The 21,278-nt window shown below is 47.0% G+C and overlaps 1 protein-coding gene across 3 annotated transcripts in view; it reads left to right on the top strand.

The window, feature by feature from the left end:
- Positions 1 to 21,278, top strand: part of LOC8038810 (short transient receptor potential channel 4-associated protein) — a 69,266-nt gene that overhangs the window by 35,560 nt on the left and 12,428 nt on the right. For all 3 annotated transcript variants that reach the window (XM_042292023.1, XM_042292022.1, XM_042292024.1), the window contains 5 exons: positions 5,560 to 5,608; positions 8,875 to 8,933; positions 9,478 to 9,530; positions 16,891 to 16,918; positions 16,996 to 17,088. In XM_042292023.1, coding sequence (XP_042147957.1) covers positions 5,560 to 5,608; positions 8,875 to 8,933; positions 9,478 to 9,530; positions 16,891 to 16,918; positions 16,996 to 17,088 — 282 coding nt within the window. The remainder of the gene's footprint in view (positions 1 to 5,559; positions 5,609 to 8,874; positions 8,934 to 9,477; positions 9,531 to 16,890; positions 16,919 to 16,995; positions 17,089 to 21,278) is intronic.

Consider the following 21,278-nt stretch of genomic DNA (forward strand, 5'->3'; position numbering starts at 1 on the left):
GTTTTACAGTGTAGACCGCATATAACGTATGTCGCGGGAGTCGCGAAAATCCGCACTATAAGCGGTACCGCGCTATAACCAAAACATCAATTTTTCAGGCCAAAATACATGGCATGAGACAACTTACCTTTGTAAAACAATTTATTTTATGTTAGATGAAAAATAAAGCTTAGTTTAAGGAAAGTTTTTATTTCACTAGGCTAGTACACTTCTCTCTCAAGTGTGTTACGCATTTTGAAAGAAATGAGCGGCTTTTGCCTGGCGAAGCCTCGCGGGTTGCGGACGGACGTTGCGAGCGTTCAGGATTGCTAACCCTAATCACTTTTCTCTGGCGATGAAAACGCATGAAAATTCGCATCCTTCATACGGTACGCGCCAGTAATACCTTCAACTTGAGCACAGGCATGAAATGCTCCAAATAAGAAATCCGGGCGATGTTCGAAAACACAAATGCTTAGAAAGCACCACTAGTCAAAGTAAACAAACACGACGACACGGGCGTTTCTGCCGTCTTGAGGGTGCCTCCACAACATCGCGGCACAAGTAGGTAAATCTTCCCTTCTAGTACGTGCTGGCTTATCATAGCGACACACAACGAAAATTCACAGTCAAGGATAGCGCTTTTACGCGGAACGATGAGCTTCTACCAAAACCGACGCCATGTTTGCGGATAGAAGCAGCTGGCCCGCGACCGGCATGCAACGCACGCGAACACTTCTCCTCAACCTGTGATTGGTCTGTCGTTGCGGTTGTTTCCAATGCAGCGGAGGTACGCACGCGAACGACACATGCGTGCGTCCCTCCGTCGCTATGGCAACTGAAGCCCCTCTCTTCGCTTCTTTGAGCAACCTCCTTGCCCCGCGAGTGCCGTTTGCGGCTCGCGCCGGCTCGCGCCGTTGCCTAGTGTCGCACAGGGAAGCATGCTCGCTGCATCGGCGCGGTCGGCGGGCTGTTGCAGAAACCGCACTATAACCGGTATTTCCCTTTGCGCGCCTGCATTTTAAGCGGTATGTAATTACATGGAGTTCTATGGGAGGCGAACCGGTGGTTTAAAAAAGCCGCATTATACCCGGTCCTGCACTATAAGTGGTTACGTTGTAAGTGGTCTATACTGTAATTGCTTCCACTCATTGTCATGAGCCGCTGTCCACTCAAAAAGTACATCTTCGCGAAGAAGTTGTCTAAGATTTGCTGTACGTTCGGATAAACTCTTTAAGTATTTTCCAAAGTAATTTATAACGCCAAGCATGCGCTGGAGAGCTTTCTTGTTTGTGGGTGCATCCATCTTCACGATATCTTTTAAAAGACTCGGATCAGGCCTGATACCTTCTTTGCTCACTACATCCCCAAGGAAAATTACTTCTGGAATTCCAAACTGGCATTTCTCTGAGTTTAGCGTCAGGCCTGCGCTGTGTGCAGCTTGCAGAGCTGATCGCAGCCGATCATCATGCTCCTGTTGCGTAGCTCCCCAGACCAGCACGTCATCAATGTAAACACGTACCCCCTTCAGTCCTTCAAAAATTTCAGACATCGCACGCTGGAATACCTCTGGCGCAGAAGCCAATTCAAATGGCAACCTCAAAAATCGGTATCGTCCAAAAGGGGTGCCGAATGTGCAAACTCGCGATGTTTCGTCAGTCAACGGGATTTGGTGAAAGCCTGCCCGCGCATCAAGCTTTGAAAACACTGTGGCGCTAGCAAGCTCAGCTTGTATATCTTCCCTTCTCGGCATTTCGAAATGCTCACGTCTCAGACACTCATTGATTCTTCGTGGGTCCATGCATACCCTTAAACTGCCGTTCTTCTTTTTCACCAAGACTAGGGGGCTTACTCAGTCTGAGGGCTCCTTCATTCTTGTGATAATTCCTGCCTGCTCCATGCGGTTCAGTTCTTGCTTCAGCGGCTCCATGAGGGCTTGAGGTACCCTACGGGTGGGTTGAACGACAGGCACTGTGCCTTCCTTAAAAGAGATGCTGTATGGACGTTGGATTTTCCCACTGCCTTCAAACAGTGCTGGAAATTCTCGCTGAACTTGTGATTGAGTATTCGTGATGGTGGCGATCTCCTGCACACGGTTCACCAAGCCTAACTCTTCACAAGTAGGCAATCCTAGAAGTGCACGCCTGTTCTTCTTGACGACAAAAAACTCGGCGGAAACAACTTTTCCTTGGAACTTGAGCATGAGACTGGCTTTTCCAAGGTGGCCGATAGCGCTGCCGTTGTAGCTTTGAAACTCTGCCAGACTTGGTATCAGGTGCTGCCTGGAGTTGGCGCTTCGGAAGAGTGACAGCAGGAGAAGATTGACTTGGGAGCCGGTGTCTACCTTGAACTGTAGAGGCACATTTTCAATCATTACCTTGATCAACCAGTCTTTCTCAGCGATTTTCCTGGACTCGCCGACCTGGAGTATTTCAAAGTTATCTTCTGACGGTATTTCTACTTCCTCCACTCGCCGACTGCTTTGCTCATCTTGAGGCTTTGCGTCACAACATATCGCGAAATGGTGTTTCTTTCCGTACAAATTGCATTTCTTGCCGAAAGCTGGGCATCGGCGTGGCGCGTGAAATTGGTTGCACTTTCGACATCGCAGACGTGACACACTTTTTTCACTCTTTTGCATGGCGTCTACTTGTTCTACTGGTGTCGGGTGCTGATCCATCCACATCCTCGCTTGTTGCGACGAATTCTCTGCAGCTTTGCAGATTCTCGTTGCTTTCTCAAGGGTCAGGTCATCCTCCCTCAGCAGATGTTCCCGCAGTTTGTGATCTCTGACGCCATCGACAATCTGATCTCTCACAAGAGAATCTGTCAGGTCGCCGAAATTACACGAGCGCACTTTGAGTTTAACGTCTCTCAAAAAGTTTTCAAATGACTGACCTTCTATCTGGATCGTTTTGCGGAAAACGTGGCGTTCGAATGTTTCGCTAGCTTTCGGTGCACAATAATCTTGAAACTTGTGAACTACCGCCTCGAAGCTTTCCCTTTGTTCTTCCGTGAGAGTGAATGTGTTGAAGACGTCGACAGCTTCAGGTCCCGCGACGTGCAGCAAGATAGCTATCTTCTGCCTGTCTGTTCGAACCTCTGGATCAGACCCGGTCGCTTCAAGGAAGAGCTCCACTCGTTGAAGGAATCGTTTCCAGTTGTCTGCGACGTTCCCTGAGAACGATAAACCTTCCGGTGGTTTCAGCATCTCCATATTGGACTTCAAGGTTCGCCCGGTCAGACATCAGTCGGGTTTCGGCACCATGTATTGATTGTGAGTCCACACATCTCGGTACCAGAAGAGAACTGACTCTCGTGCTTTATGTCATGAGCCCGCGCCAGGCTCCGAGCTGCTGCTCGAGCGCCCGCGCAACACCGATACAGATTCCACAAAACGCGCGGCATGCTACAAATGCTAAAACATCACTCGTACAGTGATCTCTCGAACAAATTACCATATTTTTTTAAAAAAGGGAGACATTTGACAGAAATGTTCACGTCATGTTTTTCCGAGAAGGAGAGGGAATGGCCTTGCGTCTTCTCCGCCTCGCCGCTTTGAGGGAGCGAAGTGAAGAGAGGAGGAAACGAGATATCTCTACGTCACGCGCCTCGTCGGCCTGGTTCAATCTCGACCTCTTTTTCCGAAAATTTGGCCTTCCATTCGAGATATCGCCTTACGAGTAGTGTTGTAGGGATTGTAGCGTCCCGCCTACAGCTCCTGCATTGTTTTTTAAAATCCAAATTTCGGTTTACCATCCCTTTAACAGCACCGCTGTAAAAGAAAACCACGTTAACCACGCCGATGAAACCGGCCGAGTTGGCGCCGTCGTTAGTTTGGAAGTGCAAGTGCCGCAAGCCACAAGTTCCGATTCAGAACGAAACGGAACGGAAATATAGTGTGCCTAGATTTGAGAGGGTTTCGAAGCGTTCGATAGCCGCGTTTGAAATACGAACTGCGAGAAGATGACGGAAAGACGAAAGCGTCGATCGGGCAGGCATCGTCGCCCTTCCATTAGCTCGCCTTCTTTTCATGCGACAACACAACACATGCACACTTCTGTCCAATCTGCGCAGGAGCCGTCTCTGTGGTTTCTGTTTTGCTTGCTCCCCTTTTGAATCTAGGCTGTCTAAAACAGGATAGATGGACGGAAGAATGCATGTTGAACGGTTACTTGCACCGCCTAACCACATGTTTTTCTCTTGCTTCAGATAATATTGTTTAAGCCTGTTTACTCCGAATTAACACCTATCTGTTTATTTATATAAAATAAAACCCTGGGTGCCCTTTTTCGCCCTTAAAATTGAGACGAAACATCATAAAATGCCCCTTTTCTGAAATATACAGATATAAAAAAAAAGTACATGTTACAGTGTTAGGTCATGCTTTTAGGCACGCGTGGCTGTAACTTCGTTTTTTTTTTTTTTTGTGACGCTTAGGGTAGATTATGTTTGCACCATAAAATTGTATCTTTAGTGCCCCACGTCTATCAGCAGCTGCTTTTTTTTTTTTGCATTAGAACTTTTTCACATTTGAGCTTTTTTTCCGTACGATATGCGTATTCTGCACCAGGCACATACTCTGCGCATATAATGTTCTCATTCACAGCACACTTCGAAAAATTTCTAGAAATGAAATTCCTATTCAATATTCTATTCGATATTCGGCTTTTTTTTCTTACTTCGATTCATTATTCGATTCTATAACTACTATTCGGTATTCGCACACCCCTACTAGCAACGCCTAAACTGGAAGGGGATCCCCGAGATCACAAAGTTTGACAGCCTCCGTACTAGTCGCTGGGCTCCCTTTAACTTTTGCCAGCGAAGACGGCGACGAGGAAACGGGCTTCCCAAGAGGTAAATATAGGAAAGCTCGGAAGTCGTTTTAAAGGGAGACCCTTGTTTTGAAGATCAGAACTTAAAAACGGTGCACAATCCTTTTTTTTTTCCCCTCAATAATTGTAAAATAAGGTTTCCTGTTATTGCAGTTCTTTGGATCGTACGTTCTCCGCTACTCGGCATTTGTTGGAGTCCAATTTTGTTACGTTACAGCTTCTCCGATATTCCAGTTGCAAAGGAAGCATCCTCGCACGATCGCATCAAAAAGAACAGAAAGTTGTTTTCATTGCTATCAGTACCCGCAAGGTCGTAACACTATGCACGTATATCGAGAGCCTTCATGCTGCCAGAAGTAGATTGGAGCTTGCGATGAACTCTAGCATGCTTCGTAAGGTTCTTGCCGTGTCGTTTCTGGAGTCGATAGCAGTCGCCGACGGGGGGGAAAACAGAGGGGCTGCCGTCTCGGATGCCCGGCCTCCAGGCTCGTCGCCTTCCACCGTGCTTTGGCTGCGCGCAGACGCTCGCAGCTCGCGGGACGCCGAAGCATTATGGAAGCCGGAAAGCTCGCGCCGGGCATGGGACGACCGAAAGACCTTCCCCGCCATTCTCAAGTGCTGAAAAGCACCACCCGGGAAGAGTGCCGTGCAAGGCAACGGGCACGGCCGCTTCCGAGACGGAAAAGTGTCGCGTCGTGCCCCTGTTGATTTGCCGGTCCATTTTACGGCACCGTCGTTGCAGGGGACGGGGTCGCATGCCGGGCCACAACGTGAACTGCGAGTGCAGTCCGGTGAGTCGCCCCTTGGGCACCCCTCGTCCCTCTTACGAAATACGGGGTACTACAGCGCCATCCACTTGCAACGGTACCAGTTATAACAACGTACTGCCTATAAAAATCGGTTTCTAGATTTTCTAGACTAGCAGTAATCGATTTCTAGTCCAGATACAGCGATGGTCGGTTGCATCGTTTGAGTTTTCTGGCTTTCTTATTATCGTTATATGTGGATTGCACTGTACAAGGAAGTACTGCGTGCCTGAGCTTCTTAACAAATGACCCGAAGAGGTGACTTACGATCAACGTTACTAGGACAGTTGAACTGGGAGACTCCCGTGGAACCCTGCTTCCAAAAAACTGGCTCCTCTCCGTATTTCAGCACCAGGCTCGACGAGATCGCAGTGCCGCCATTTCCGCCGCAGCGGCCCTTCTGGGAACTGTGCACGCCAAATGGAGAACATGGTACACTCGTGCCATACTGTGGCTTCCTCACGGACTGTCCATTCCGGAAAGTGCATCGAAGCTGTAAAAATAATGCAAACAAAAAAACAAAAAAACTTGTGTCTGCAAAGAAACTTTTGCTGACTGCCTCATCTCAAGACACAGATTATGTACCCCAAACTACCCAACCAACGGAATGGACTGACCATGAAGGGGCGGCACTGTAATCAAATCGGGTTTGCAGTGGCTCTGTTCTGGCAAAGAAGGGGGGGAACTGTCTTTGTTTCAAGGGTGTTTTCCAACTGGGTTGTTCAGGTAATGTTGCTTCAGATGGAAGCTGTGCAAACAAATGAATCTGAGAGCATAAAAGAAGAAATCACATGAAAAAAAAAAAAAAACTCAATTAAAATATTGACGATTTCTCCGGCTGCACCTACCTTATTGGATGCTTACGTTTCAGTCTCGTATGTATTTCGTGTACAAGTGTGCAGGCTAAGCTGAAACTGAACCGTTGTTTTTATCTTTGCAAAATTTTCGTGATTCTGTAACTAGTGTTTGTTAATGCACAGCACTGTTGAAATCAGTTGCAATGAAGTCAACGGGAATCGGAAATCACTTCACTACCTATATCCGCTATTTCATTATAACCGACTTCGGTTATAACGAAGTGCGAAAGAGAATGGAAAATCGTGATTGCTTCGCTGTAGCCACTATTTCGTCATAACCGACTTCGTTATAACTGGTCTCGACAGTACAGAAGTGGAAATTCTTCAGCGCAAAAAAAGTGCACTCCCGCTTTAAAGAATTTATTGCTTTGATTCTTTGAGCAAAATAAAGTAGCTGCAACGTATTGACTAGAAGTTTTGTGAGCACTGCGCTCACAAAACTTCTTGTCCTATGTGGGCTTTGTACAGTAAAACCTCATCAACACGTTTTTCCGGGGGACCGCAATAAAAAAAATTTATAATCTGGGAAAACGTAAGAATTAATAATGCTATTGGGGTTTATAGGTAAGATGGGAAGCAACTCTCGAGCAGCAAGTTACTTAGTGCGGACTTCTGCAGCTGGGAAAAAAACTATAGTGTTTATTCAAATATACAGGGCAACTATTTAGCACTACCGTAGAATTCCGCGCATGCACCCATTCCACATTGAGCGCCCATTCCCAAATTTGTAAGATCTGAGAAAATATGCTCTGTACATTGATATGTAAAATTGATGACCGGACAAGCGCCCATCCCCCATTTGTTTGCAATTATTTCAAAATGTTAAGTGGGTGCTTGCCCGGTATTTTACGGTATTTGAAATTGGAGTCGGTCTATTCGTAACTAAAGAACGTCGACCTGAATGAGAGCAAAACTTCCGAGCTGGTGGAGCTCATATTCTCTACCATAGAGCTCAATTCCTACTACTTGTAGGATTTTCCTGGCTGCTACCTGCCTCGGAGAATGACGCAGCACACCGGTTTGACGACACATAGTCCTTCATTGACCGTCATCGCCCGTGCCGCGACCCAAAAGCCCCTGCCATACGCCGCGGCGGCCTTTTATCGGTGGCGAAGCACCGCCCCGTGGCCAGTTGCACTCCGCCCCGTCGCGGTGGAAATGACGACGAACGATTTAGTGTGCGGCCAACCTGGTCCGACGTTTTGGATCCCCAGGTTGCCCACAACTGTGTTCCATGTGAAATGAAGCAAGTGCAATAGGCCGACCTCACTAGCCAGTTTCGTCACGCCGCCACTGCCACGATGCATTGAGGGAACTTAGGTTTTTCTGCACGCACGACAACTGCACCAGGGGTCTGCGCGAGCGGGGCACGTCGCGGCACGAGCTGCCTCATGCTGCGCCATCTGCCATCTGCAGATTAAAGTTAAGGTGGCATCACACGTGCACAAAAGGCTCTGCGGGATCAATTTCTAGGGATACCGAGCCGTTATACTAATTTAAACTTAAAACTCCTATTAGTTTCATTGTTTTGTGCAAGAAATGCTCATCATAGAGAGTTTTACTATCGTAAAGTCCGTTGCTTGCATACGCGCAATGAACACCGCCGATCTGCACACAGCGCGAACGTTTGCTCCTTGAGAGCATGTTTCTTACACCGATATGTTACCTTAACGTTAGTAAAAGAAAAAGAGTCAACAAGAAAATAGAAAACCAACCAGGCGCAACTATGGCAAGCGAGCGGGCGAAGGAGCAATGAAGAGCGAAGCTGAGGAAGCAGAAAAGCTGGAGATTGCATTGGCAAATACTTTGGCATCGGGCCTTGCCGATTGCAAGGACTTGCGCGACTTTCTTGTTTGGTGCATACATGCGAGCGTTCGTGTGCGGCTGGTGCGTGGCGTGGACGGCACCACGAACACGGAGCTCGAAATGGGACACTTTACAGACGTCCGTGTGCGGCTTCCAGCAAATCGTGTGATAAAAAAAAAGAAAAGTTGGAAAAACGCTAGTCTTAGATTTTGTGACCTGATAAACTTGTAACTGTAGGGAGGGGCAATGAAACAAAGATGACTGTCGTTCTCAGTCGGCAATGTTCGCTTATCTTCTGTCTTGGCTAAGTAACTAAATTTCTGCTGAGGTCACCGTTGGCCAGGGCCCTGCGATTTCTAAAAATAAGCCATCTTTTGATGTTTAGCAAACCATGTCGAAAATAGGGGGCAGATTACCTTTCGGGGGTGCGGCATATCTCGGGATATTACGCTAGGCCGGCGCTTGCGGAAGTAAGAACTGTGAAAACGTATTATTTGATTTTGTATCAACAAGGCTCTACTGTAATTGCGACGCGTTTCGACGACGAAGCAAATACCGTAGCATTTCCTACGCCGCCGTGCCTTGCAGGAGGTTGCCCTCAAGATTCAGGTGCTGCGGCTGGTCCACAGCTTCTGCGAGCACGCCCAGTGAGTGACTCGATGTCGCTTTTGTCGGCAAGGCGCCTGGGGCGCATCTTCGACTGGCGGGTTTGTGGCGTCCTCAGACACGGACTCTCAATTTTCGCCCGATCATGTTAAAAAAATAAAAGCACGCAGCTCTGTCGCCCGCCTGATGTGGCGGATGGCCGTTCCGTCGTAGTCCGGTCTCCCGCTCGACGGTCCATGGAAGGTTCCACGGCAAAAAAACTGGAACGCCGCTACGACGGTGACGCACGCAATCGCTAGTTTTGTTTGCTGGAACTTCTAAGACCCACTTTCCTTGTTAGCATAACCGCTTACAAGGAGAGAACATACCGGCGCCGTCGTTTGAGTAGCTCTGGAACTGCGTGCAACTAGACCGAAGGTTTTGCAGTATTTCAGAGATTAAATCTCTGCCTCATTTCGTCGTCTGTCGCCAGTTTGGGATCGCTTCCTACGCACGGGTGGCACAGGACGTCAAACGCGCCGGTCGAAGATGCATTCCAAACGCCACACTTTGGGGAAACGTCCTAAGGCTGCCTTTTTCTCCCAGGTACAAGCACGTCATGCTCTCTTGGAGCGAGTACAGCGAGCTGAAGCGCAACGGTAAGTGACTCGTCCGAGGTGCGTACTGGAACTCTTACTTTGCTCGGAAAAGTGGCACGGTCAAACCCGGATGTGTCGAGTTCGAGGGAGATTGCAAAATAGCTTGACGCGTCGATAATTCTACATAAGAGAGTATGTTAACTTAATCTCCGGTTGAAATTTCCACGCTAATACCGAAGGTTGTGACAAATCGGAACTTACCAAGTGGAGCATCGAAGAACAGCTAAATGTTTGCAGAAACCGCAATGAGCTAAATGAGTTTGCAGAAACCGCAAACGCCTCCGCTCGTACGTGTGTGGCCGTGACCTCAACAGCACGGACAACAGAGTGTGAAAATAACTAAGAAAAACAAAACAAAGAGTGGTATACTTGTAAAATAAAAAAAGCGCTTTCATGCATAGAAAAAAGTTGAGCAAGCAGCAACAAAAAACAATGTGGCATAAAATCGGACAAAAGAACGGCAAAACAGAAAATGCAAAACGAAAACGGCGAAAGAAAGAGTTACACAAAGATAAACCAGGCATTCAAAGAGCGATTACACAACCGTTGTCAACAAACTCAACTATCCAGAGACATTTTTTTTTTTTTGTGCGTTTGGCTGTTTATGGCTAATTTTGTTTATCCTGATGCCTGCAAACTGCAGAGTGACGGCTGTACTTGGGGAAAGCCCCCCTACCAGGGCCGCAGCGCGCTATCTGATATATCGAACGTGTCACATAGTGAAGTTTGATGCGTAACGTGCCCATACTTTTACGGGGGATTTTCAACTGGATGTTTTGACTGCAAAATAGACAATATTTTGGAATGCCCCGGAGTGAGTGAGCGAGAATGTTTTCTTGATGCTAATAAACCAACGACGATTGGCCCTTGTACGAGGGATGGGATGGGAATAGGGGCAATCTACTTCTGACGGTTTACACTGCGGTACCGTCAGGAAAGGGGGTAGGGAGGAGCTTATGGGACGGGGGGGGGGGGGTCTTTGCATGCGTATTGTTAAATATGAATGTTCAGGCCAGATATTCGCAGAAGTAGGAGTAAGCTGCCCAGAATGGTCCGTCTCTTTCCATCTTCCCCGACCGATGTGAGCCATGCCTCGAAGGTGGGAGGCCTGCCCAGCGGCTCCAACGTTTCTGAAGCCTTTTTCTGTTCTTCAAAGTTTGAGCATTCCCAGAGAAGGTGATAATCGTCACTGGTGGCGTCCGCGTCGTGGCAGTAGACGCATTTGTCCAGTTCCGGACGAAAGTTGTTGGGGTTAGTCCTCTGCCGTCGATGGTCTCCAAATTTCTTGAGACAGGTTGCTCTAATTGCCGCTCCGGCATGCAGATTTTGCAGCCAGACGGTCTGGTGTTGGCGGAATCCGCTGCCCTCGAGTGGAATGCTGTCTTCAGGTGGTTCGCCGGCCTCGCCTGCTTTGCGTCTTGCGGCCCCCAACGGGTCGTAACAGTGGCTCGGGGCGGTGCGGGCCTTGCATTCGTCAGCTGCGAGGGATGCGCTGCCCCCGGAGCCATTGCTCCGTCAAGGGTCAGAACAAGATAGCTTCCTGACTGCGGCCCGTGGTTGGCCTTGTTGCCAGCGGTGCCCGCGTGTCCTGGTACCCACTCGACGGGCACTTACAGTGGGTTCTTTTTTTTTCGTCCTAGTTCCATCGCCAGGTGAAAGATGGCTCTCACATTGGCGTTGGCTTTCATGCGAGTTCTGCACGCTCGTACGGTCGCTGTTGAGTCGGTGAATATTCGCAGCGTAGTGGCGGTGACGGTGCCGACGTCCCCTTGTTGGTCGCGATCTCCCGATTGCGTCTCACTCGTGTCTCGAATGGCCTCAAGGACAAAGCGAAGACGGCCAGCGTCTCCGCTTTGTACGCTGATCCACATGTAGTACCTGCGTCTTTGCTTCTGGTGGGGTTGAGCAGTCGCTGCATTACCGGTCAAACATGCCACGTCAATGTAGTTGCAGCACGTCCCCTCGCTGCTGTCAGCTGCTTCTTCCCGGTGATTATACGCACACTCCTTGCGTCTTTCGGGGTGCTGTGCCGCATTCATTCTGCGAGGAAGCGGCTTGTTTGGCGTGATAGCCGCTTTCTGCCGCAGCAGAATCTGCTCTGGAATTGGTGCCGATCCGTTCGACACTCGTCGGAGCAGTTCCGCTGGGGTTCGTCCTTGTTTCGTGTGTCTGAGCTCCTGTCGGAAGTTGCGTTCTTGTTGGGTCGCATTGTCATTCAACGACGGCGACTGGACCGCCTTGTGCAGTTCTTCGAGACGTGTGCAGCGGGCAAGGCCCGGGATGCAACGCCCCGCCTCGTGTAATCATTTCTCCAGCTTTCCCTTATGGGCCGAGTTCGGTTTGTAGAATCGCACTCCATAAGCAACCTTGGAGACGTGAGTGGCCTCGACTGTCGTCTCGGCCAGCCATTCCCCGAGACCACCCGCATGCCTGGTGACTCTCCCGATGATGCATGGGCCCTGCTTCCGGGTCCCGCACATTCGTTTTATCCGGGTCGTCGGGTCTGGGCCCGAACGTTAGCGTGAACAAATTGGTAACGGTCTGATAGAAACGATTCTATCCAAGCGATTATATTAAGATCTATGTTAAGTTTACGGAGTTTATGAAGAAGCAGCGCGTGAGGAACCTTGTCGAAAGCTTTTGAGAAATCAAGAAATATGCAGTCAGTCCTGGAGCCCTAGTCAAGTGTTACGTGAAGGTCATGAGTAAAGGTTAGGAGTTGAGTTTCACATGAATAAAACCTTCGAGATCCATGTTGCGCTGAGTTAAAAAAGGAGTTTGAGTCTAGAAAATTGAAAATGTTAGTGTAAATGATGTGCTCAAGGATTTTACAAGGAATGCTCGTTAAAGAAATGGGACAAAAGTTTAAAGGGTTATGCTTATCGCCCCCTTTGTGGAGAGGGATCACCTTCCTCACCTTCCAATCCTTTGGTAATTCTCCTTGTTCAAGTGATTGCGAAAATAATTTAGATAAGATAACGCATGAGTATGTATGTGTTTTTCAAAAACTTAGCATTAATATTATCAATGCCTGCTGTCGTATTGGTTTTAAGGTTTTCAGTAACGTTAGATATACCTTCGCAGTCTATGATAACAGGAAACATGGGCAAAAAATCATAAGTTCTAAATACCAGACAGTCTGAGGTTACCGTGCATGAAAAAAATCCAACAAACACATCATTTAACAAAAAAGAACACACTTCACTAGGCACCTCCTCTCCATGGGTGTCCCTAAGTACTATGCCAGGACTAGAAGGAGGGTTAATAACTTTCCAAAATTGACGCAGATTGTTAAGGGGGGACACTACCCAGAGAAAAAAAAAATCTGCAAAAAACATTGATTTTGAAAAATTACATATTTACATCCATCTACATCCAGAGAGTATTCCCAGAAATTTTCACTAGTTTACACTGCATAGTTAATTTTTTATAAATTATTTTCTGTCCACCGAAGCTAAAGAAAAGGTAGGGTTTGGAGCACTTTGAACACATTTTTCTCCGTTCCACTTTATGGTATAAATTCCATTTTAGTCAATCTATCGTTTGATAATGGCAATACAGGGAAGACTCATTCTTCACTTTTCCTGACTAAAATTTAATAAGGAATGCGCCTATGGAGTTTGTTTGCCACTTTACGGATGTCTTTTATAAAAAATGTTGATATTTTGTCGGAGACACAGAAGACCAAAAAGATGACCAATTTTGCAGAAGAGAAAATTGATAGAAATCAATGACTTTTTACAAAACTCTTTCCATAGGCATACCTCCTTGGCATTCTGCTACATATCTAGCGAATAAAAATCTTGAATATTGTGATAGTTTTCCGACGATAGATTAACTAAACAATGTAGGGGTATGGCTGATAGAAGTTGTGCTAATTTCCTTTCCACTTAACCGACAGACCTAAAATTTTGTTATGCACCCTCTAGCATGACCACCAGCCTACCCTGTAAATTTCATTAATTTTAAGTCAAAAGTTCAAAAGTTGACCCTCCCAGGGGGTGTCTCCCCTTAAGTAACATTGACGGCAGTGTACTGTTAAAGTAATGTAATTTTGCCTCTTCGACTGCTTTCTTATACGTTAGCGTCAACATAATAGGCTTCCCAGCGTTGTACATTGTCCGATAACTTTGCAGTGCGAAATAATCGTTTCTTTTTATTTGACAGCTTTTTCATTGTCACGCTGTACCATGGAGATTCTGGTGAAGAACATACCACGCGAAGGGGAACATGGGCGTTTATGAGTGACATAACTTTTTCTTTAAATAAACACCAGTTATCATCAACTGAGCGCTCAGCAAAACAACCTATGAAGTCCTCTAGAAAACGACAAAGTTCCTTGTTGATTGAATCAAAATCAGCCCTAGCATAGTCAAAAAATGTTTTCGTCTGATTGGACTTATTGCATCCAGGAATGTTTAGCAAAAAATGTAGAAGGGAATGATCACTAAGACCAGGCATGTAAGTTAACGAGGAGATCAGCTCAGGCGATGTTGCTACTATATGAGGTCAAGCACAGCAGCAGTTGTTGAAGTCGTACGTGTCGGTTTTGTAACAGTTTGAGAAAAATTGAAATCTAAACAAAGATTCAAAAACTCACTACAATCGGAAGAGAAGTGACTAAGGTTTGCCCCCTCGTCTGACCATATTATAGATGGGTAGTTGAAATCACCCAACAGTAGAATCGGTGCATTCGGGAAACGAACAATGACTGCGTTGATCGCATCGTGAAGATTTGTTATAAACGCGGTATTGCTAGAGGAGGGCGATAACACACGCCTAAAATATATTTTTTATTTTTTAGCTGGAGACCAACCCATAATGGCTCAAGTTCTGAAACAATATTGATGTGAAACGATGGTATAATTTCTACTACTGCGACTAACACCCCGCCACCCTTTCTTTCTTCCTTGTCGTGACGATAGAAGTTGAAACGTCTCTGACAGTGCAAAATTTCACAGTTGCGTATCTTACTGGACAAACATGTCTCGCTTAACACGACAATATATCTGCGTTAGAAGTGTCCACAACTGATGACAGATCGTCCCGTTTATTCATAATGCTTCTAATGTTGGTAAAAAGAACAGAAATACTGTATTATTATTAGGCAAAGTATTGGTAGTAGCAGCCTCACCCCTCCTAGAACGTTGTGACGAAGCTGAAGCTTGATTAGGATTTACGACGTCACGTGCTGGCTGACGAGTGGAAGCACGGTTAATAATTTCGACGTTACGTCTAGGTAAATTATGTTCTGACCCGCGGGAGATTCACTGACACAGTCTGAGGCACATAGATATAGCACTTATTTCCAATGAGCAGTTTGTCGAAGCACAACTTCAACGGTAGATCCTGTGGTTTTGCAAATTCTTATAGCTTTTGCCGCACTGACGGTATGAAATCCTCACTCACGGTAAATGATGTTCCTTTGAATTTGTAGGCCTTAGAAAGTATGGTCTCTCTATCTTTGTACGAAAACATCTTTACAATTATTGGGCAACATTTTTGCTGAGAATATATACCAAGACGATGCACCCTTTCGATACACGGCGGTGCAAGTACAACTCCTAACTTCTCGAGACACTCGTCTACAACAGTCTTTTCCGGCTGCGCCCATGTTTCCTCATCCTTATCGGGGAAGCCAAAATAAAGAAGATTTGATCTGCATGCTCTGCTCTCCGCGTCATCGCAGCGTGCCCTGAGCTCCGATATCTCGATAGCAGCCGCGGCTATCTGTGGAGAAAGGCCCACGTCACTGTTAACGCTGACTGATTTCACCGTAGAAATATCACTCTCTAACTGGTTGACGCATGCAGTGAGATTACTCAGCGATTTCTCGGTGGAATGTAGCTTAGCCTTTAAGTCTTTTACTTCCTGGAGGATGTCGGTTTGCCCGGTCTGAAGTGTCAAAACTATTTCGTAAACTTTGTTGAGTAACTCCTCTTGCGCTTTGGTCATGGGTCCAGGGTTGGTTTCAATATCCCCACCAAGTAGTAGAAGCAGCCCAAATCCCACACTTTCGACATATGCAGCAACAACGCTAAACAGCTCTAGAAATTCAAGATACAACGTAAAGCATGCCTTGGGGCCTGGCAGCACAAACAAACACAAAAAGTTGCTTTTGAATTCAAAGTATTTGAACTTACTACCCTGCAACGAAACGACAAAAAACTTAGGCATCCTGATCCCACTGACGAAGTTGAGGGATGCTGCCGCTTTTCTACCCTGTGGCGCTGAGGTCGAAGTGGCTCTTGATGGTAACTGGTTGCGTTCGAACGAAAACTGCACCGTAGGGGTCACGTGCTGCCCGACGTGTCTGGGACGAGGTTCCACTCTGCTTGTTCGGAAATACCCGGGTTCGATGTAATCAGTGTCAACCGTACTCTGTGCACTGCAACTTTTTTTTTTCTTTTTTTTGCAGTTTTGGTTTTGCGTGACTTTTTCTCCTAAGTTGGGTCTGGTTACTACCCAAGCGCTGCATATACTTTTTAGAGCACAGCTCTTAGGCGCCCGTTTACAGGTTGAGCGGCGTCGCCGTCGGCATCAACGTAACCGTGCGCGTTGCATTATTGGAAGCGGGAAAATTATCCCGCTAAATTTAACAGGGAAACTGAACCCGCTAAATTTAGCAGGGAAACTTAACCCACTAAATATAGCGGGGAAATTTAACCTGCTAAATTTAGCAAGAAATTTAGCAAAAATTTTTTACTAAATGGGAAGCAAGGAGGAGGGGAGGGGGAGGAGAGGCATACCCTCCCCTCTGTACCCTTTTCTCCTCCTCCTTAAGAGCTGCGCTCTAATTTCTCCTTACAGAGAATTGTAAACGTTTTGTTTTTTTCTTTTTTTTTGTTAGGCAATATGTGTATTGCAATTGACTGAGAGTTGGCAAGAGTGGTGCGGTTTTGTAATTTAGAAAAGGATTAAGGGCTTACAACGTAGTCTTAGAAGAAAATATATTTTTTGGTGCAGGAATAAAGCTACTAATCGATGAAAACGTGACTATCTCACGTTCAAACAAATTTCCATCACAAATTGCCCAGGTGAAGATTATTACGGTAAAACCTGCGATTTATTTTCACTGACTAGATCGAAACAACGTATTGCTAATTAAAATAACTATGAATGACCGTCTCTTACCTTCTTGGGCACCTTAGTCTTTTAGTTTTACTACTACTAATAACTTCGCGAGTGCTGCCGCTTTTTACCACAACTAGTATTGCTGGTTTGGGTAGTTTACTATATCAGATTACTATTGAGTCACAGAGGGAACAGAAATTTAATCCGAACCAGTAACTCTTTTTATTATAACCAGATTTTTACTATGACGGGGAGGCAAAACTCATGCCGGGTCATCTCGTTGCAGAAGCAGCCCGGTCGGTGGAGAGCCCCAGGCAAGTGTTGCACTGCCCAGGCGGCGCGTACGTGTGAGCCGTAAAGATGCCAGCGGCGTGCTTTGGCCTTGGCGCAGGTTGGACCGCAGCCTGATGTGCACCGGCAGCAAGGGCCTGCTCACCAAGATTGTCGAGGTGCTCAAGAAGGAGACTGGCAGCTCCACGTTCAGGTTGGCCGTATGACATGGCCACCACGCCACAGCCTCGAGTGGTTACAAAAGACACGTGGCACGCGCCGGAGCACTGCACGGGCCTACAGTCAACTCTGATTAATTAAAGCTCCAGGGAGTCGGGGACTTTAGTTTTAAATATCAGAAGTTGGAATTATCAGAAATTCATCTAACTATGATGTGAGGCAAAGTAGCAATTTGCTATAGGAATAGCTACACATACCAAGCAGATTTTTTACACTTTCCTCTAGACAAGCCTATCTGCACAAACATTGGTGAAGTTCGAAGCGAATAGTGGTTTTGGCCGAATATTTTCTAAGTGAATATTGAATAGTTTCTCCAAGCCTTTCACTACCGTTGTACCATGCTGAAACGAAAATTCAGCTGAACTCGTGAAGGCTGCTCACAATTTTCCACTTCTCCACTTCTAAGCTCAGTTAGTTTTAATATAACTACCGTAAAGTTCCGAAAGAACACCCACCCAAAATGGAGAGGTAAATGGTGAAAAACATGGGGTGGGCTATCTTTGGGGTCGCCACATCAAACCTTTATATCAAAAACTAATGATAAGCACCGCCACATCAAACCATGTGACGTGGGAACTGATACTGCAGATAGCGGGCATTGCAATATTTGCGTTTTACGATGCGATGAACGTGCGGGAATTCGCTACGAAGTCCTGTGTCGCGGGAAACGATACTGCAGGGTGCGGGCACGGCAGATCCGCGTTTCACGGTGCGAGAGGACTGGAAACCCGCCGAGAACTCTCATCTCACGGGAACGAATGCCGCAAATCGCAGACGCAGCAGATTCAAGTTTTATGATGCAATATAAACAGGCAAAAACCCAGTCCAAAATTGCCTGTCATGGGCACCTCATGTGCGCCAATCGCGGACAAAAAAGTGGGAATTCGCTAGAAACTCATATTTTGTGGGAACAAATACCGCAGATTGCAAACGCAGCAATGTACACGCGGGACCGACTCGCGTGAAATCGAGATCGCACACGCAGATTGCGGACAAAATTGCGGGAATCCGCTACAAACTTTGTCACAGGAACGGATACTGCAGATTGCAGACGCAGCAGATTTCATTTCACGGTACAACATACACGCGGGAACAACTCGCCTGTTACTGGAGCCGATATTGCCTGCGGAGATTGCAGACAACAACGCAGAAACCCGCTGTAAACTCGCTTGTCAGACGTGCCGGGTCAGCAAATTGGGCAATTGATGCAATTCCCGTCGGACGTCGCTTGACGTCCGATGGGAATCGTGAGGTGGGCAATGTTTCGGAATTTTTATGTCGCAGATATTTAGCCAGAAAAACGGGATGGCAAGCTCACGGGAGCGGACACTGTCTCGGAACTTTACGCTATGTCTATGAACTGTGGCGTCAGAAAGTCCAAGGCCTACATTGGGGTGGCATGTAAATGACAGATTTGACATAAAATGAAACCTAAAAAGATGCCCAGCTTTCCTAATCGAGGGAATTATTAAATCTGCTTGCCTAATGCAAATAATCTTTCTTTAATCTCGAATTTAACCCCCTCAGAAAAATTTTAAAAAAAACAAGCACGAATAATGAAAGCAGATTCTCGGGACAGTACTCCTCGCATAATGGCTGTGGGAATTAGTCCCGTAGAGCGCGCTTCTCACCAAGCATTAGTGTTCTACGGAAAGGCAAGAGTGCAAGCTTCGTGAGTACTATCGCTTTCCTGCAGTGCACGGGTGCTCGGTGAGAAGCGCACTCAACGGGGCTATCCCGCTGCAATGAACAAATAGTACAAATTGAGCGAAAACACTGTTTGAATTAAGCAGCTTATAAATGGATTGAAAGCATAGCGGGACAGCCAAAATTTTTAAATGAGTTTGATTTAATAACCGGACGTATGAAATATACGAGTTTGAATTATCACCAGTCCATCATACTTTCCGAGGCCCGACCCGGCCCAAGCCCGCCGACTTTCGGTCTTGCCCGACTTGGGCCCGGCCCGACGGGATGCGTACCCGATCGTTCTTAGCCCGGGCCCGGCCCAATTGGTGGTGCCTCGACTGCCGAAGGCGACGTAGGTTTCGAGCTAGCAAGAGGCCAAGGCGCGGCTCTTCTCCGAAATTCGAAGCAGCCCTGAGAAATTGTCGGTGCTCTCCATCTGCTCGGGAAAAACAGCCGGCGCGTCATTCCCTGCCCGAGAGTGACGGTTGCTGCCTGGGCCGCCCAGGTTCGGGCAGAGCTCCGGCGCACGCTATACTCTGTCTCACTAGTTGCGCACAATGCCGTGTAAGCCACGAGCAGTAGGGGGAGAAAGGTCTCTTCTGCGCGATTTTGGAGTGACGAGCTACTCTTCGACGGGCGCAAAAGCGACGTCTAAGATCCATGAAAGAGGGTCTTAGTAAGAACGAGAAGGGGGTGGCGTTCCGCTTTCCCCTCCTTTCCAGCTGCTTGCTGTACGCTCTCACCCCTTCATCTTTGGTAACGCTGCACACAACCAGTGAGACAGAGTTTGGAGCCTTCATATACAATGGTCTAGCTGCCAGAGCAACGCCGCGCTTTTCCCCGTGCCGCCTCTCACTACGATTGGTCAACCCGTTATCGTGGAGACAATTGTAAGCTGGCTTAGTTTCCATGACCGTTGAATGCACCGAACAGCAGCAGTTGTGTTTGGACAGGGATCAAAGATTGTCTGTCATTGCCACGGTGATTTTCATTGCCACGGAGATTTTCTGTCAGTGCGGTGATTTTCGGGACCAAAATGCAGAGGAATACCGTTACTACTTCTGGTGTCGTGCATCTGGACCAACCCGAACGCCCGGGCCCAGCGCAGCCCATGTAGCAACCGTCGCTCTTGGGCCTTTGCCTCGTGTCATTACTATGGCAGCCAAAGCTGCCATATGCAGATGCTGTTGTGCGCACCTCTTGTCTTTTGCCACCACTTGAGGCCGGGGCACAATTACTGCTCGGGAAATGCACGAGCGTGAGTGTTCTGTCCTTGCGTTTTAATACCGTGGATGGAGAGCTGAGCACTGCTGCCATGGTCCTCTTTTAAAGGACACATGCAAAGGAAAAAAAAATTTTTTAAACAGCTTAGATGGAAAAAGGATGTCATAAAACGATTTTACAACAAAGAAAAAAAATTTTAGAGCTATATTTATGGCGCTATACGAATTTGTAGTTGGCGCCGCGGGAGCCGCCGCTGGTCACGTGGTAGGCCCGCGCGCCGCCGCCGCAAAGTCGCGCTGCCGCCGCACGCTAAGCGTTTTGCGAACGCCACTTCGACGCGTTTCTCCACGTCGCCGCCGCCGCACAAGTTCGTCTGCTTCGGGGCGCCGCCGCCGTCGTCTGACCGGCGCACAAGTCTATCATGTCTGCTTGCACCTTTTCAGTAGTTTCCTTTGGGCTCTAAAAGTTACCCATTAATCTTAGTTTTTTGTTATACTTCAAACAAAGATGAATAAGTTCTTTTAGACGCCATACGAAGCTTTCAAAAGAGCGCAAGCACCACGTGATAAATAAGGACCACCTTTCCGCGGCGCCGGCAGGCACCAACTACAAATTCGTATAGCGCCGTAAATACAGCTCTAAAAATTGTTTTTCTTCATTGTAATATTGTTTTATGACATCCTTTTTCCATCTAAGCTGTTTAAAAAATTTAAAAAAGATACACCCGCATCATTTGGACAGCTCATAGACGCTATGTTGCTTCGCTGTTTATTGTGCAAACTACGGTACAGTAGTTTTGCTATAAATCTGGAAGAATATCTTGCTGAAGTTCGCCGAGAGAACCTCCTTTCACCCGAGGGATTCTCTGGATGAAGCATTTCTGCGGCGAAAGCTAAAACGTCGACTACCTTATTTACCCGAAAATAGGTTGACCACGAAAATAGGTTGACCCCTATTTATTGAACCCACAGAGAATAAAAAAAAATAATAATTTGAATATAGGTCAACCTTTTTTTTCTTTTTTTTTTAAAGAACAGAGGAAAGTTTGGGCAAAAGAAAGAAACAAACTTGTATTTATAGCACTCTCAGCTAAATCACGGGGCAATACCAAAAACTTAATCATCGTCAGAACTTCCGGACATGTCATCGTCGTCCGAAGCTTCGTCAGCTTGGTAGACATCCTCGCAAATTCGCAACAATACCTCACTGACACCGTTGTACAATGACCACAAGAGGAAACGGAAGAAGGTG

Source organism: Ixodes scapularis, unplaced genomic scaffold, assembly GCF_016920785.2.
Source record: "Ixodes scapularis isolate PalLabHiFi unplaced genomic scaffold, ASM1692078v2 PGA_scaffold2__306_contigs__length_199485367, whole genome shotgun sequence".
In the NCBI taxonomy this organism is placed as follows: domain Eukaryota; kingdom Metazoa; phylum Arthropoda; class Arachnida; order Ixodida; family Ixodidae; genus Ixodes; species Ixodes scapularis.